This window comes from Pterocles gutturalis, unplaced genomic scaffold, assembly GCF_000699245.1.
Source record: "Pterocles gutturalis isolate BGI_N339 unplaced genomic scaffold, ASM69924v1 scaffold29414, whole genome shotgun sequence".
Lineage (NCBI taxonomy): Eukaryota > Metazoa > Chordata > Aves > Pterocliformes > Pteroclidae > Pterocles > Pterocles gutturalis.
Genome location: NW_010136720.1, coordinates 40574 through 57977, shown reverse-complemented (window position 1 = coordinate 57977; position 17404 = coordinate 40574). Strand labels below are relative to the sequence as shown.

Sequence of the window (17404 nt, the reverse complement as noted above, 5' to 3'; positions counted from 1 at the left end):
TGCCAACACAACAATTTGCACATCTTTTTGCAACATGACAATTGTGTACGCATAGGTATAGGTGTGCACGCGAGGGGAGTGGAACAAGAACGCTAAGGGTGTCATGTTAAAGCGTTGTTTCGCAAATAATCAAACAAAAAAACCTACAAATACCAGCACACATCTCAAATATTGCAAGTCACATTCCACAGCCCTTGACATTAAAAAAGAAAAAAAAGACAACAATTAATTCAAGTAAGTTTGGACTAGGTCTCCTGTGAAGTACTGTTGTTTGCACCTTAGTTGCAGTGAATGCGGACAGAGGTCCCCAAAAGACAAAGAAGTGAGCATGCCTTCCTCAGCCCTGCAACGTAAGTCTGAGTTGAAGTACAATGATCCATGATGTGCTCAACAAAGTAGATGCCTGAACTTGAATGAAAAATGATGCTTGAAAAACAGTTTGAATGCAAATGACATAAAATAATCTTTTAAAACTAAAAGCCAGCTTTGTGTAAAGGCAGTCTTTTTGGTATGTAATTCTATCAGGATGACAAGCACGGCACTCCTTCCCAAATTCTGGTCGTCGTGGAGCTAACAATAAAGAAGCCTTTACGTTGTCCTGTTCTTCATTCTGACCCGACATACCCTTTCCTGTGAGCCTCCATCCACCACCCAGAATAACCTAACGGGTATCACACCCTGTCTGAAACATACGCTGCTTCTTCACAAATTTTGTTCTCTGCTTAGCTTTGTTCCTCAAAAGGAGAGGCACTTCCCTCACCATGTTTCACATGTTCCTTTGAAAATGCCAGCGGGTAAGATAAATGCTGAAATCTGCCTGCTGGAGTACTTAAAGTCTGGTGAAATCCCTGTGGTGCTGCAAGTCCCCTATGCTCTCATAGTCATTCTCTCCCGAAAGAGCAGTGTGGTTTGTGTTAAGCACAGACAAGGTCCTGTCTTCTTCTTGGCTCACTGACTGGATAGCTTCATAGTCAGGCTCCAGCTCCACATTTGATCTGTCTGCTGGCTGAGGCACAGTGGTAGTATTTAGCGTGTTTTCAAAGTCCTTCACACTTGCATAGAGGCCACTGCAAACAGACGGGGACCTCTGAGATGCAATTTCTTGAATACACGTGTAAGGAGAATCCAGTGCCTTGATGGCCTGTCCCGGCTTACTCACCGATGAGTACATGGCTGAGATCTAGGAAAAGGAGACACCTGCTGAGTATTTAAGCATGGCATAAAGTTTGTGTGCCAGTTTGTACCCCTTCTACCACAAGGATGTCAGTTACTTAAGAAAAGACAGGACCTTCTAATAAAAACATATCCTTTCTTACAAAAAAGAAGAGGACTTATTACAAATCCTTTATTTTCTGGCATGCATTTATAAATTTATTTTCTTTCAAAAAATAATGCTTTATAAAATGCTTTATAAAATAAGTTTATAAATGTAAAAACTCTGAACATAAATCCCCTGCAGGCAAATTAGACCTGGGACAAAAGTGAATGGCTTTGTGAGCAGGAAGCTCTTGCAAGTTTTGCAATGGTCCTGGAACCAGCTTGGGCTCAATGGGAAAACAGGCATCAAAGGGACGATCCCAGTTAGCTGCTGTAATGTAGGAGAAGGATACAGTCTGATACTTGGGGTTATAAAAAATATTATTTTTAATGGTAGGGGCTACTCTTCCACTTTTAGACACACCCCAATAGGAGAGTAGTTATTTTTTGTGTGTATAGGCAGGACCAAAGAAGCACCAAGTCACGTGAAGAAAACATTAAAAATCAGGAGGTGAATTACCCATACCAGAAAACAGGAAATAGTCAGTGCCGATCTTGATACATAGGTTTTGTTCTGTCGAATGAACTTTGCCTACAAAGAGGAGCTGCTTCTCAGTCACTGCATATGAAAACTTAAGACTAGACTGAATCCCCTCAGCTACTATAAACACAGGAGAGAGAGCTGGAATCTCACTCCTAGCTCTAAAAATCCCCTCTGAGGAGGTGGTATGCTTAAACAAGTGCACAAAGGTGGTCCTTAATGAAAAGGTGAAGGAGAAGCCCATCTCCAAAGGTGTCCCTCTGCTTGGGGCTCACCGGGGCTGGCACTGAGCACAGGGAGCCACTGTTGACTCCCTCTCCCAGTCCAAGGGGATAATAACCCTCACACAGGGCACCTGGCTGAAATTGCCTGCCCTGCTTCTCTAGGACCTGATATCCCAAGTGCAACATAGCTCTTCTGTTAAATTTAAAGTCTTTCCCAAGCATGCAAGGCCACTCTGGATTTGTGTCAACCCAATTAAAATAGTAGATTAGCATTAAATGTCCATTACCATTAAGCAACACTGAGTGGTGCAGATGAACCAGACTGCTTCTGTTAATTCTGTTTTGGGTTTGTAGTTGTTGTCGTTTTCTTTGTTGGTTTTTTTTTAATAGAAAAGAGATATACAATTGCAAATGACAATACTTTTTACTGATTTCAGCCAACCAAACAAAAATGGCTTTGCTGCTCATCCATACTTTAACCTCCTTCCAGCATTAAATTACATGAACCTAGTTCAAGGATCAATTTATTCATTAATGTCTGGGAGCACTTCTCCCAGTGGAAAACATTAGTTCATTCAGCTCACTGATAAGTTTGTGTTTACTTTCATGTCCAGACAATGTATTTATAAATTGCACGGGTGTATTGGAGATGATCACAAGCAAAAATCTGTTTAACTTTTCTGTCCTTGTTTCAATCTCCTTAATTTATTTGACTAACAGATGTTTTACAGAACAGTTTATGTTCCAGTGCTTTTATTGTGCTTCCATTTATTTGCCAGAGTCCCAAGTACTTTGCATGGGAAAGGTGGATAATTTTTCCAAAGGCTCCTGTTTATTATTCTTACTTAAGTACAGCTTGTCATCCCAATCAAGAAGCTGCCCTAACAATCAGCTAATTGTCGCCTCTCATTATTTTCTGACACCATTTTTTAACCTACTGGCCTGATACAGCCATATGCTAGAATACTTCTGCTTTTAGGAATGTGGCAGTACAAACTCTGTGCAGGGAAACTTCAGCTTTAATTTTCCCTTCAGACAAATTCCACCTTTCTTAGATCCTGCTTAATCATGCAGAGCTTATGCTAATTTCTGATGGAAAAAAGGTCTCTAGTTGGTTATTGAATTTCATGCAAGAAACCTACCTCATCTTCTGTAAGAGATGGATCTTCCTCTCGAGACTTGTAAGACATTGAACTAAGCCTCTGTAAAAAAAGGCAGAAAGAAAGAGAGAAAGAAGGAAAAAAGCTCATTATTAGCCATCAGTGCGAAACCTATAATAAAATCTTCCCATTACAATCAATACATTATATTTGATGGTCATTTGCTCACTAGTTCCATTTTACATAGCTAATATCCATAATATCCAGAGTACATCTCTGGAGATAACAGCCCTAAGGTTAGTAGAGCTTTTTAATGTATCTGCTCTTGTCCTGACCTGAAAAGGCTAAAAATAATGTAATGGTTAAAACAAACTGCTCTTCTGTATCCCTGCCCTTACACTTGTAATGAAGGAAGAAACAGTCTGCAAAGGCTTTTGAACAACAGAAAGTCAACTGTTGTGACACACTAGTTGGCCTTCCACGTGATTTTTAGATATGCTTTTAGATATCAAATGAACAATACTCAATGGGCACCTTCCTGACGATTGTTATCCTTCATTCAGTGGATCCTGGAAGTGCTGCAAGGGAGGCGCCGTGTCCTCCTCCCCCTGAAGTGCAGCAGCTGTGCAGAGGTGCACAGCAGCAAAGCCGCTCTGCCTCACAACCGCTCACACCACCAACACGGCAAAGATCTGCTGCAGCCCACCCTGAGACGGGCAGCTCAACCCTCAAAGCGTCTGGGTGGATCCAGTTCACATAGCAAAGTTACGAAAGCATGTAGGGTTTAGTTTGGTGTCAAGTCTAACTAGCTCATGAAACATTGGAAGAAAAGCATTTTGCTCTTATGAAAAATGTCTTAGGACCCTTATGGCAACGAAGACCCTGGCTACCTCACAGTAACTGTGTAATTTCTCTCTGCTGGGGCGAGAGGGCTTTGCTGGACTCCTGCTCCGCAGTGATTCAGAAGGAGCCTTCCAGCACTGTAATGGACCATATTTCAGAGTTTCATGCAAATTATCCACCTAAAATACTTTAGACCTCCTCCAGTGCAGACCAAGGTGGAGAAATAGAGCTATTTTTAGCTTTTTTTTTTTTCTTTTTCCACTCCACACAGAGGCTCATTACAACAGAGTCTTTCCTCCTTCTGTTTTGCTTGGTGTTTTTACTTCTAGTAGATAGCAAGATTCAAAACTCTGGGGCACTTCTGATGAAGACCCTGACCCAAAGTGCACTGAGGTCTGACTGCTGCTCCTGGGGGGGCTTCCCTCATACCTAACAACTCTCTTGCTTCTTCCTCACTGCCTGGAGAATAACCTGTGTTTGTTTACTCACAAAAAGAAAAAAAAAAAAGAAAAAAGGAGATGTTCAAACATATTTTGTCCCTTTCTTAGATCTGCTTCACTACAGCAGCTCAGTTTAGTCTTTCTTACTTGGATATTTTTTGTGTTGAAGAATAAGTTCCTAATTTCATTCTCACATGCTAAAACAAATATGTGCTTGCAAAATTGTGTGGTGATTTTGTCTCACCAGCATGTTTATAAACACCACATGTCAGGATCCCTTCTGCTGTTTCCCACCCAAGTAGTGACAAATGCCCCAGGGTGCTGGCAATCCTGTTTTGTTTCCCTGGGACCTAGTGTTCCTTCTTCTAAATGTGGAACCTGTAACACATCAATTTTAAAGGTTATCATCATCTTGGATACTGAAAAAATACTTGCTCCTAAGAATTTTGTCCCTAGCAGTACTATAAATTATGCTTGAAACCTCAACAGCAGCAACACAAAAGTTTAGCATGTGTCCTTATTTGCCTTCCACTTTCCTTTTGTTCCTCGACAGCACTTGATTTTTTGCTCTTTGGCTCAGCTGCTGCTTCTGACTCAGGCGTCAGAACAAGAAGGCCATTCTCTTCTGGTGCATTTGCAAGAGACACTTTGCCCATCCTCAGGCTGCGCAAGTCAGAAATTGGACAGCAGCAGCCAGATATACACATGGAGAGCTTTTCTACCAGTGCTCTCTCTGAAAGACCTGGGTGAAAAAGGAGATCTATACTTCTTTTTTTTTTATTAAAAAGGAAGAACTAAAGAAAAACTATTTTGCCTCTCCAGTTTTATTAGAACTACGCCCAAGCTTTTCCAGGTGACAGAGGACCGTAAGAGGCCTTGTGCTATTAAAGTTGCCTTTCTTCACCAAAACCTTCCAAAGGATTTCACTGGGTCACAGCCAATAACCAATTTGGGTAATTAATTTTCACCCATTTATTGCACATCTGTCTCTTGAAAGGATCCTTTATCCTTTTCATGCTGTTATATCCTGGAACGGTCTCTGGCTTGGTCCACCTAGCTCTCTCCCAAATGAGCGTGCCTGAGGAACTGGCACAGGCTGGGGATTGTCCTGGCTGCCCTCTTTTACAGGGTGAGACTGAAACAGCCTGGACAGGGTCTGTTCTCTGTCTGTTGGCAGGTACAAGTCTCCATTATACTCCCCTTCTTTGTGCCCTACTAAAGCAAAGTGAGAGAGACTCGCACAACTTATGCCCAGCCTCTCTCTTCATCAGGGTCAGGGCAGAAGGTTGAAAAGTTTGGGCTATGGATGTCATGTTAAGCAAGGCAGCTAAGCAGTCTCACAAGAGAGGAAGCAGAAAGAGACACCCATGGAGTCTGTTTAACTAAAAGAGCTATCAATATAATATACATTTCCATAGACATCTTGTTTTTGGTTGCCACATCAGAAAAAACAGGCATTGCTCGGCATTGTTGGAAGCAGCAAAATAGAGGGAAAAATTATCATCACAACAGAAAAACAATCCTGCAACCACTTCCCCACACAATGCCAACAGTAATGACATTTATTTATTCCATCAATTACCATTTCTGACTGCTGCAGCTGTAGCTCTCAAGGACAGGACAGGCGCACACTGCGATGCATAATGCATGCACCTAGCAGCGAAACGCGGGAATGATCTGATGCTGCTGAAGCTTTAACTCACGATGGCTTTAGCTCTGAATAAATTTTAATTAGACAAACACCTTTTTCCTGGCACTTAGGGGACTGCATATGTCATCTCTTGATTAATCCTTCAAAACCTGAGCCATTTTAATCAATTCCCACTCCTTGCAGTTACTAACAGTGTATACATGGTGTGCTGGGGAGCTACAGAGCAGGAAATGCTTTTCCTTTGTATCAGTGCCTGGGAAGTACAATGATTTTCTGCAAGTCTTTTCACACCTGGTAGGAAAAATGTCACTGTTACAGAAAGCTGTTCCTCTAAAAGTTTAATTAGAAATTACATATGGCCTGAATTTGGGAGGGGGGAGTGTCAGTGGACTATTGTTGACAATCACATCTTAATTTTGTACTAAATGAGCTTGTTATTTGTAAGATTGTGCACCGAAGAATCTGGATAAACAATTTTTAGATTATGAGTAGTCTGCAGTTTATTCATTTTGACTCTTTATATGTTACATGGTTAGTCAGTTATTTAACAAGGTATTTTTCTGCCCTCTGCCTGGATTATTGAACACTTCAAATAAGAGAGCAACCAGAAAAAAGTAACAATACCTCAACTCTGCTATGATTTTTCAGGTAAATGTTTACATTAAAATGTCACATCACACCTTAAGGATTCTTTTGAAATGTTCATCAATACCTAATATTATTTGATAACTTAAACACCAAAATTATATTAACTTGCTTTTCACAGTCTTTAATTCACAAGTTATCTAAACTAGTTCTGAAAAATGCAAACAACAATTTGTGACCACTCTGTGCAATGATCTGAAAGGATCCTCAAAATTAATTCTGGTGAAAAACTAAAAATGGGCAGATAATTTGTTGAAAATGTCATCACTGTTTTTTCAAGGAGTTCACCACTAACTTGTCCCTAGGCTGGCCGAAAGAATAAGCTGCTGTGAAAACATAACTTTTGGCCCTGATTTCAACAGGTAGAAATTAATTGTTCTCTTTACATGTGACATATAGAATTCGACAAATATAAAAGCCTACAGTTGCAATCTCTCTCTCTTTCTGTCTCTCTCTCCTACTGAGAAAGATGAGATGAGTGGCTCTGAGCAGATGCCTAACACTTGCACAGCTAAGTCAAGGTGGCTAAACAAAGGAGGCACATCTAAGTTAGAGCATCCACCAAGACTGCCTCCCTCTCCTTTTTATAAATTGAGGTTTACCTCAAAAAAACCAAGGTGGGGATTCTGAACAAGATATGGATGCTGACAGGATAGCTATTGTAATAGCTCCCACAAGTATAATACCATTAAACAAAGAAGTAGAGGCCTCCTGTGCAATTTCTGGATAATATTTGGGAAAAGCCTTATGAAGTACATACTGCAGTGATACAAAATACAGGCTGCAACTGAATGAGTACATACCTATAATGCAAAGACTATACTGTACATTTTCATATTTCCATATTTTACAGTCTTACATCACCTTGAGTGTTTTTTTCTTGGCATTTTTTTGTTATTTTTTTCTTAAAAAAATCCTCTCCCATCCATATGTTCTCTATAACTATTTGGCTGTTTGGCAAAGACATGTATTTGCACTATTTACCTTCTCTGGTTTACTTGCTCCTTCTGTTTCTTCTTCTTCTACTTTTTCTTGCACATTCTCATTTTCATCAAGAAGTTTCATGGGTACCGGAGGGGGAAGCTCATCCTCAACATCTGGTGTGTTGTCAAGAGGGCTTTCTGAATTTGCACTTTGGCGACTTTTTTTATTTCGGTCAACAGATGCATATTCTGCTGATTCAATTCTGCACTCAGGAATCTGATTCTGACCTTCAGAAACTGTCAGTGAAGCCTTTGATTTGCTATTACAGCTCCCTTCCATGCTGGCTACCGCTCCAACATCTTTAATTTCCTTCACAGTTTCATACAAGCAGTCTTCCACTATGTTCTCCTGAGAGGAGCTGTCTTTCAAGACCTCGTAAGGCCCTTCCATTCCAAGACCTTGATCATGTTCTGTATTTCTAGCAGAGATGAGGGTTTCCATGGTGTTGTTAGGGGGAATACTGGGTAGTTCCCGGCTCTGGTGACATTTAATGGACTTTCCAAGGCCGTCCTGTTGATCTAGCAGATCAGAGACAGATGTTTGTACTTCCTCATAAGGCTGGATACAGGCAGTTGTACTGTCCTCTGAGAGTACTAGGGAAAATTATAAAAGGAAGTATTTCAAAAAATTGCATGACCAAGAAAAGTGAATGCGATTTGGTACTCTCCACACCACTTTGGTTTTGTGTCTCATTGAAAATGATACTGATACTAATGCTGGCAAATGTCTAGTGGTCATCATGTTTATCAAAAGGTTTCAGTTACAGAGATTTCTGCACTCTACTGTTAAAATACCTTTCTCATAACATCTTAAATACTCAGTGCACCCTCAGTCACATTACCTAGCAACAGCATTCACAGTATGAACAGGGGATGGGTGGGTAGGTGCAGGTGTCCATAGATGTTCAGCTGTAGTCGGTTATATTGAGTGCTTACAGGCGGCTCGATAGTCTCAGACAGGCAACGCTGGTGGGAGGCCCTGAACCAAATGCCTTTAAAAAAGCCTCTTTTCCTCTTTCCATTTCCTTATCCTTTGGAATCAAAAAGGAAAGCGTTCCTGCTTCCTCCCTACCCAGCCCTCACCTTGTTTAACATGCTGGCCAAATGCCTCGCTGCATGCTACACCAGAAGCTCCTCACTGGAAGGCTATGCCATGCTTCTCTTAGTCTCGCAGCACATAATGTAGGTTGACAACCCACTAACGAGCCAGGCATATGCACAGAAGACTAGACTTCAGAAAGTAGTGTTAAGCAGAACGTGTTATTTTAAGTCCCAGAAGCAGGTCACATGTCACTGTCACTAGAGGGTCTTGGAGACTGAAATCTATGGGACTTCTCATCTTACAGTGCACATGTATGACATTTGCCTGCATTCAGGCATGGATGTATACATGGGCACATACAAGCATGTTTCAGGTAGTATATGGTACGTTACTTTCTGTGGCACCATTTCTTTGAAAAATCACTTCTGAATAGCTTTACTTTTCGTAGTACAGTTCCTATGGTACTCTCTCAGCAAAATCAACCCATTCTTCCATTTCATTTGTTGTGGTTTAATGCACTCATCTAGCAGTAAACACCACACGGCCGCTCGCCAACAGGACAAGGAGGGATAGTAGGAACTGTCCTATTGCATCCTGACTAGGACTCAAGGTGTCCTACTCACTACCCAGGATGGCTGCAGCCTTCCTGAGGAATACCAGGAAGCAGCATGGAGAAGCTGGAACACGTTTTCCCCTTCTGGTGCTTGCTCTTGGGGATTTCTGTGCTGTGCAGAGCTCTGTCACAGGACCCAGAAAGCACCTACTCCGTTCAGCCTGGTGGGGATAATGCTCCTGTGGTCATGGGCAGTAGCACAGAAGGGGTTGATGTAGATAAGGGGTTGGTGTAGATAGAAACAGTGCTGGCAGGTTGGACAAAGGAAAAAGAATACATTTCGTGGTGCTGCTTCCATAGACCTGCCCCTGCTCAAAAGGCTAGCAGAGATAGCAAAAGAAAGAACTATAAATAAAAAGAGTGCACAAAGTATAAACAAGAAATTAAGGCACATTGGTTCCTGCTGTTCAGAAGTGTTGTTGTGGAGTGTGTAAGCTGAGTAATATCAGACAGTCTGAAAACTGTCTGCTGGTTGACAGCACACCTTTTAGCAGCAGATTTGACAGCTGCATGTGTGGTGACTCGTCGCAAAGAGAAACGCTTCCCTCCTGCAGGGCTCTGCTCTGTGCATCAAGTCCCTTGGTGAGCCACACACACCTACACACGCAACAGGCCAATGGACGGCAGCAGCGATTAGCTGCAAAAACAAAGTTTAAAAATTCCTCTGAGGGGTAGAGACTGAATAGCTTAGCCTCTGGCTGCACAATGAGATGAGGAGGTGAGCTGTAAGTCAGGAGCGCAGCCCCTGGTGTCGGTGCCTAGTGTGGAGACAACAGTTGGCTCCCGGCAGCTCTGAGCTGAGAGCGAGTTTATTTTTAGGTGCAGCTGAGTAAAATATTTTCCAGTGATATTTCACTGTGAATAATTTTGAGTGTTCAGCAAAGCAAAGACTAAGGGAAAAAAAGGAAGCCTATTTTTGCTGCCTGTTTTTTTAAAATACAGAAATACAAGTGACAGTCTCCCACAGCACGGGACTATGATCCACAGCTGTAGTCCCTGGAGGAAGACCTAAAATATTTCCACAGCCTCCAGGAGTGAAGCACCAAGGTGCACTTGCATCTTCTGGTCACATTCCAACTCTGTAGATGGCTGAGATTAGGGAACGCTGCAGTCTTTGCCCGATGGCCTAGTCAATCTGCAGGTGTAGCTTGGTGGCACAGAGGAGGAGCTCAGCACCTTCCCAGTGCTGGCTGGCACGGAGGACTGGGAGCCGGGGTGCAGGTCTGTGCCAGAGCACATCTGGCAGGGAAGTGGAGATGCAGCCTAAAACACCAGCATCTCTGTGGGATGGGCTACTGAATTCCCAGCAAGGCAAGCGTGCTCACTGCGTTTTTTAACTTGATCATAAGATTTGTGTGAATTATGTCCTGTGCGAAGAGGACTGACTGCCCTCCAGAGAGCTGCGTGCCCAGCCACGGCCCTGGGGTAAAGCAGCTGGGCTGGTGTCAGACCTCCAGAGGTGAGCAGAGGGAAACACAGGGCGTTCAGACAAATGTAATGACTGTGTGCTCGGAAAGATGACAGCTAGAAACCTAAGTCTCAAGGGATCACCAATGTGTAGCTAACATGGGAGCTGTGAGTGAGGGGACGTGCCACTTGTTCATCTGCCCGCAGGGGCTGCGGTACTCACCCTCGCCATTGCTGAGTGCCCCGTTCTGCTCGCTGCTCGGAGGGGGCTCTGTGGCTGAACTCGTGATCGAGTGGCTGAACACCTCCTTATCGGAAGGCTGCAACACAAATTAGTGAGATTTGATCATGGTTGGATTAGAACAAACGTTTGCATAAATAGATACGTGACAAATTTCATTCTCATCTTGGGAGCTCTGACTTACGGCTGTTGTTGGCAGGAGCGTCAAACCATGCTGATGACACTCAAAGATTTAGGTGCTTGTTTTTACAGATCTTAAAACAAATAAATGCAAGTATGTCCAGAGTGATCTCCCTTCCAACTCTTATGGTAACAGACGTTACCACAGCTTCAAACCATGAGAAGACAGCAGCTTACAAATGGGTAGACTGTGCTTGCGCTGCAAATGGAGTGAAAGAAAGGCAGGAGATCTGCAGTGACAATGGTGGCAGAAAGAGCACTGAGAAAGTGCAGATTATTGAGGTTTACACAAGTTCTTCTCTTCTTCCTGTTTGCAACTTTTAAAGTTTCCCTTGCTCAACCATCTCCAAATTCCTGAGCTATTTTCCAACCTGCAGTATCTTGCAAGGAGCTTGGTGCACGCCAACCACAAGAGAGACACTGCCAGAAATAAACACTTACCACATTCATCAGATTTTCATGATCTCCATTCTGATGTTTGGCCTTCTTTTCCCTTAATGAAAAAGATGTATGAACTGTTACTACAGATTATGCTAATATACAAATGCGTGTCATTAACAGACCTTACACTCCTGCAGGGACCAGAACTGTGATTCACAAGAATATGAAATATTGAAAATGGAATAACTGAAAATTGTTACAGGGACTGGTATGACCTCTGTGTAAGGTCACCATCAAGGCAGGGGGGTGAACATATCTGAAGAGGTACAACAAATACACAGTATAAGAATGCAGTAAGGAATAACTGATGATAATAAAAATATTATTGTCAATTTAATAATATATGAAATGTTCAGAGATACATGAGATACATGTTTTGGTTACGGACCACCTGGGGAGTTCCTTAAACTGTGTCAGTGAGAAGTATTTATCCTATGAAGTAGAAAAGGCCCACAAAATCCAGCTTTGTCCCAGTCAGGATGTTAGTAGTAATTAATAATAAGCATGAGCAGTTCAAGAAGCAGCTCATAGCAACACATGCCTTGAACTTAATTTTAAAATTAATCCTGCTTCACTGGGTGCTTCATAGGACTCAAAGTACGGATCATGTTTCCAGTCGCTACCATTTTGGAAATACAGCTTGTATTATGAAATACTGTAATAAACCATGAGCTTAAAATAATAATAGTAATTCCCCTAGATGAAAAGGCAAGTAAAAAGGTGAGAAAATATTGATATTAATCTGTGCTTCTTCTGAAGTCTGCAGTGCACCACAGTTCCCACATTAGCAACTGTTAAAATTGTACGTAATTGGTAAATAAGAAAATGGGGCAAGTGAGTCTGCACCAATGCAGAACATAGTTAGTCTACAAATACTTAATTTCCTCCCTAGAAGTTTTTCTGACTCTGACATTTTAGAAAAGAGCAGATTTTGTTCAGTTTTCCATGTCCTCAACCATTTTTGAACAGTAAGGAAGGAATTTAGCGTAACTGCTTTTATGCATAAAAAACCAATCCTACAGAATGACCTGAAATAAAAGATATTGCATCCAGACTAGCAACGCAAGAATTTATTATAGAGCATCACCAGGCAGTTTCTCACAATATATCTCTGTAACTGCAAAGACATACTGAGTGGTGAGATTCTGTCTTAAAAACATCTTTCTAGAGATGTTTCAAGGACTGGAGTGTTACAAGACAAAACATGGTACCTAACTACAATGTTTGTTGTAGGCTTAAGGGTTTTTAAAATAGATTTTATGTTTTTCAATTAAAAAAAAACCCCAAACATATTTCTACTATTTTTACACAGGTATCACAGGAAACTGTGATGAATAGGAAGATACTGAAATGTCACCTAACAGCTTACAGTGTAACAAAAGCATTTCACCTGAATCATATGAAATTACATGTTCCACCTCATGCTTTTTAGGGTTTCAGTCAACTTCTAAGGTCTGCTCTTGCCCATGACTGTTTTATTGCAGTGTGGGCACCAGAGAAATCCTGCTGGAAAACAGGGCTTTCTAACAGACATACATGATGTCAACATAGGTTCTTTTATGGCTGCACAGCTTCCTCATCACTCTCAATGCTGAAAGAACATGCTCCTATAGGCACAAGCATCCCAAACAAAGATTTTAGTGCTGCTCCCCCACTTCCCACGCACCACGGGCTGTGACAGCCAGTGTCCCCTCATGCTCCAGGCTTCAGCTTAGGAGAAAGTTCACCTAGCAAGATCAGTAGTATTTTTCCTTCACAGAAAAAAAGATAAAAATTAGATCTTAAAAAAACCAGAGCTGTTCAAATTCAGGTTTGCTGAAAACAGATTCTGTACTGTACTTTTTAAATTTCTGTACCTAAGTCTTCAGTAGTTCTTGCTAACTAGTTATTCTTGAAGCTGTTTCAATCCCCACACTATCTGACTCAAGAAATGTTTCTGCTCTACTGAGCTCCTGAGCCTTACCTGTTGCAGCTGGAGCAGAGGAAGATGAGGAAGGTGAGGAACAAGAGTGTTGTCATAGCTGCCAGACTTCCCCACAGGATGATGTGGACCTGTCCACTGCCTAAGAAACCAGCCTCTGGCCCCATGGTACTAGCAGGAGCTGGTGTCACTTGCGGATGAAGAGCTTATTCCTTGGAGAAGGCTGGCATCTGCGCTTGCGTGCACTTTGTTTCTGCAGAAAGAAAAACACCACTAGGGGTTAATATAGACTTTAAAGATAATGAATGTGACAGCTACAAATCTGGCAGGAGAGATTTTCAAATCCAGATCTTACAAAAAAACCAGTTTTGAGTACAAGCCAGCCAGCCAAAGTGATTTTCAGTGGCATTTCTGATGGTGACATAGAACAACCCTTGTCAAATATTAACAGAAGCTGTTAGGTATCTACAGTCTCAATGCAGATGAAATGTAGTACACTATTTCTGTACTTGGACTTTGAGGAAAAAAGTGTATAAACTTACTTTCAGGAACTGAGTAGTCTATTTTGCAGTGATATTTGTTAACTTCACAGAAAACTGAGCTTTCAAAACTAACTACAACTTCTGCCACATTAATAAGCCAAAGAGAGAGCTGCAGCAGGCGTTCACCTCCTTACCTCTCAATGTCTCCTGCCTGCACGTGATTTGGTGCTTCAAGTGTAGTGACAAATAAGCTAGGTAAGTCTTTGAAAGGAATACCACAAAAACCTTTCTCACAGTGGATCAGTTCTAATCTTATTTCAATGTGAGATGCTTATTTTCTTAATAGTATGTCTAGAGAGTAATAATACTGAACTTTCTTTTTTTTTGCTTCTCCCCATCAGAGTCTAAGAAAACAACTAATGAGAAAAGTAGACACAGATGTTAAGACCACAAATAAACACAACTTTTGCTCCAGCACAGCAGCCCCTGAAGAAACATCGTGGGTTAGCAGCATTTATAATATATAAGCTTTGGTATACAAGTTATTCTAAAATGTTGTAGGGTTTTTAAATTTAATATACTGTTGACATGGTAAAATTAAAACAAAAAAAAAGTCTTTCATTCTGCACTGCTGAAGATATCAAATTCTCTGTAATTTAGGAACAGGTTATGCAAAGTCAATTTACAGGCTTTCTGCCAGACTTTGAGATTAATAAACACTGAAATATAATACAATGGCTAAGAAATGAGCAGTTGTCTTTTGGGAATGAAAAAGTAGCACAAACACAAGATTGAAAACATCTCAAGCCACTAAGACTTTAATTTTATGCATATATATTCATATATTTTAATATACAAAATATGTATGTACACATATATGTTTTGTGTTTGTGTACTGGAAGCACACTTTGTAATAGCAAATTCAATTAGGTACTGATTTAAAAGGAAATCTAGTGAGTCAGCAGAAGAAACTCAACAACTAAGCTGGGTGACCGGGTAGCTCTTAAAAGTAACATTTATGTTCTTACATAAAATGCGATTGTCGATTTCTACCATGTAGGATCAGACTTCTGGAAACCTTTCAATAAGAGTCAATTCATACTAATTTCTCCATGGTGGATAAAAGCTTTTTTTTTTTTTTTCTTTTTTTATGATATTAATGGCATCGCAACAACTTGAAATGGGAAGAAACAAAAAAAGATGGAAAAAGTTGCCAATCCTGAAAAGACAAACTTCAAAGTATAGTTAAATATTTCAAGTTTGGACAAGTTGTAGGAAAGTCAGATAATCTGTAACTTCTCCAAACCCACAAACACACAGGATGGGAAGAGTAGGTGTCGCACACTTGCCAAAGCACAGACATGGCTTACTGGTAGCCTTGAGCACCCCTACCAAAGAGCCACTACTCTTTGGGGACAACTGCTGCCAAGCAATGTGCCTCTGTGGTTTTCTTAGTAGAGCTTGAAAAAATAAACATTTAAATGCAATGGCAGACCACTCTACAAATTATGTATATTGCAGATATGACCCTGAAACAGCCCTGCCTTATCCCTATTTTAAAGCAAAACAAGTTATTTCTACAGCGAGTCATAGTCACATCACTGACTGTGAAATGGAGAGACTTAAGAGAAGCAGAATCAGATTTAGTCAGGAGAAAACTTGGTGTAATGCCTGCAAAGACCTCTCTGATGAGGTGCAAGGGCACTGTGCACTGGGATGGATTCCTGTAGAGGTGATGGACCATCCTCATTTAGAAAATACTACAAAGCACACTGCACTGGCTGCCTCAGCTAGCTCCAAACCTTTGTTAAGTGTTTTGAATAAAAAGTATTATTTCTTTTCAACTTGTATTTTTTCTGAGTTTTCAAAGACGTTTTCTGACATGTTAAAGCTTTTAAATATTACTCTTAAAAGATCTTTTACCTTCTTTTTTTCCCATCCTTTTGCCTTTTAAAAAAATACTAATTTTCTTCCTTCCTTGGAAAAAAAAATGAAATGAAAATGAAATGTGAAAAAAATGAAAAATTAATAAAATCTTTTTTTTACAGCATTTTTCTTTCTTAGTTTTCCCAGTAAATAAAAAGAGAGAATGCAAATGAAAAATAAATATTTTTTCTCCCTTTTTTAAAAAATATTGGACAAAGAAGAATATAGCAAAAAGAAAAGGGATTTCAAAATATTTTTCTTCTTCTGAAAACAGAAACACGTGATTATTTGTTTTTTTAAAGGAGATACAAAGTTGTCTTGAGTGTTATAATTGAAATTACTTCCACTAATAAGTTCATTATTTTACCTACTCTGAAGACCAATACCAAATTCCCCTCAGAAGACTACGTAATATACCAAAAGCTAATACAGCAGGAAAAGTTATTCTACACATACATTCTTAAGGCTGCTGGCTTTTAAATAAAGATAATATTTGAGCTAAGGAAAGCTAAAGACGCACAGGGAGCAGACCCATGGAAAAGCTGCATCTTTGAAGACTTCAGTAGAGATTTAGGAAGTGGTGGGATGAGCAGGAGTTGAGACTGAGCTCTAAAAAGGAGTGAGATCAGAGAGAAAGAGTCAAGGGAGACCTACGTGCAAATGTCAGGAGTATAGGGCAGGACTGAAGGTAGACATGAGACATCCCAGCAGGCAGAAGCCAAATGGAGCAAAGAGAACAACGATGGACGGAAGCTGTATTTAACCTACAGCAAAAGACTAAGAATTCAGATATCAAAGCTTTGACTGTAAGTTGAGAGAAAGAGGTCAGAAAAGGTTGGAAAAGTACAGGGGAACTTGAACCGGGGGGCAACTGCTGGAGACAGCAGTTAACCTGTGCAAGCAGAATGGAAGAATACATTGGAACAGACTGATGACAGATGAAGACCTGTGTGAAGGAAGTTGAGCAGGCAAGATGTGACCAGTGACTCCTGTTACCTCCTTGAACAGTGAGAGTTTGGCACAAGTGCTGGCCAGTGACTCCTGTTACCTCCTTGAACAGCAAGAGTTTGGCACAAGTGCTAGAGGACCTGGAAGCTGCTCAGCATACAGGACAACCAGAAGTATATATAATTATAATACAAAAAAAGCATGTCTACATTCACCTTCTGTGAACCCTTCTCATGAAGTGCCATCAGAGGGCTTACTCCTACTGTTTAACACCTCCCAGACAATGAGGCTGAAGTAGTATTCATTCTGGCTGATGCCTTTAACACATTAGAGCTTCTGAAATACTTGAAGCTGGACAAGCACCCATCAGCTGCCCTGACCAGCCCTCGACAGAAACCCGAGAGATGTTCTGAAAATACAACTCTCCAGACTCCCTCTGCTTCCACTTGGTGAATGCCTGGACACTAAAATGTTAATGTATGTCTAATATAATGAATTTTGGAGCTGCTTCAAAGACTA

General features: G+C 40.9%; 1 protein-coding gene across 1 annotated transcript; it reads right to left on the bottom strand.

Moving 5' to 3' along the window:
- Positions 1–747: 747 nt before the first annotated feature.
- Positions 748–13696, bottom strand: PAG1 (phosphoprotein membrane anchor with glycosphingolipid microdomains 1). The gene is made up of 6 exons (XM_010082410.1): positions 13572–13696; positions 11609–11660; positions 10970–11066; positions 7686–8278; positions 3165–3224; positions 748–1180 (listed from the first exon to the last, which is right to left on the bottom strand). Exons 1-6 carry the CDS (start codon positions 13694–13696, stop codon positions 830–832), a joined length of 1278 nt encoding a protein of 425 aa, XP_010080712.1. The 3' UTR covers positions 748–829.
- Between the last annotated feature and the right edge of the window lie 3708 nt (positions 13697–17404).

Coding starts and splice junctions, on each gene's coding strand:
- PAG1 (XM_010082410.1), bottom strand. CDS start 13,696: ATGGGGCCAGAGGCTGGTTTCTTAGGCAGTGGACAGGTCCACATCATC. Junction 11,661..13,571: donor CTCTGCTCCAGCTGCAACAG/GTAAGGCTCAGG, acceptor TTTTTCATTAAG/GGAAAAGAAGGCCAAACATC. Junction 3,225..7,685: donor GAGCAAGTAAACCAGAGAAG/GTAAATAGTGCA, acceptor CTTTTTTTACAG/AGGCTTAGTTCAATGTCTTA.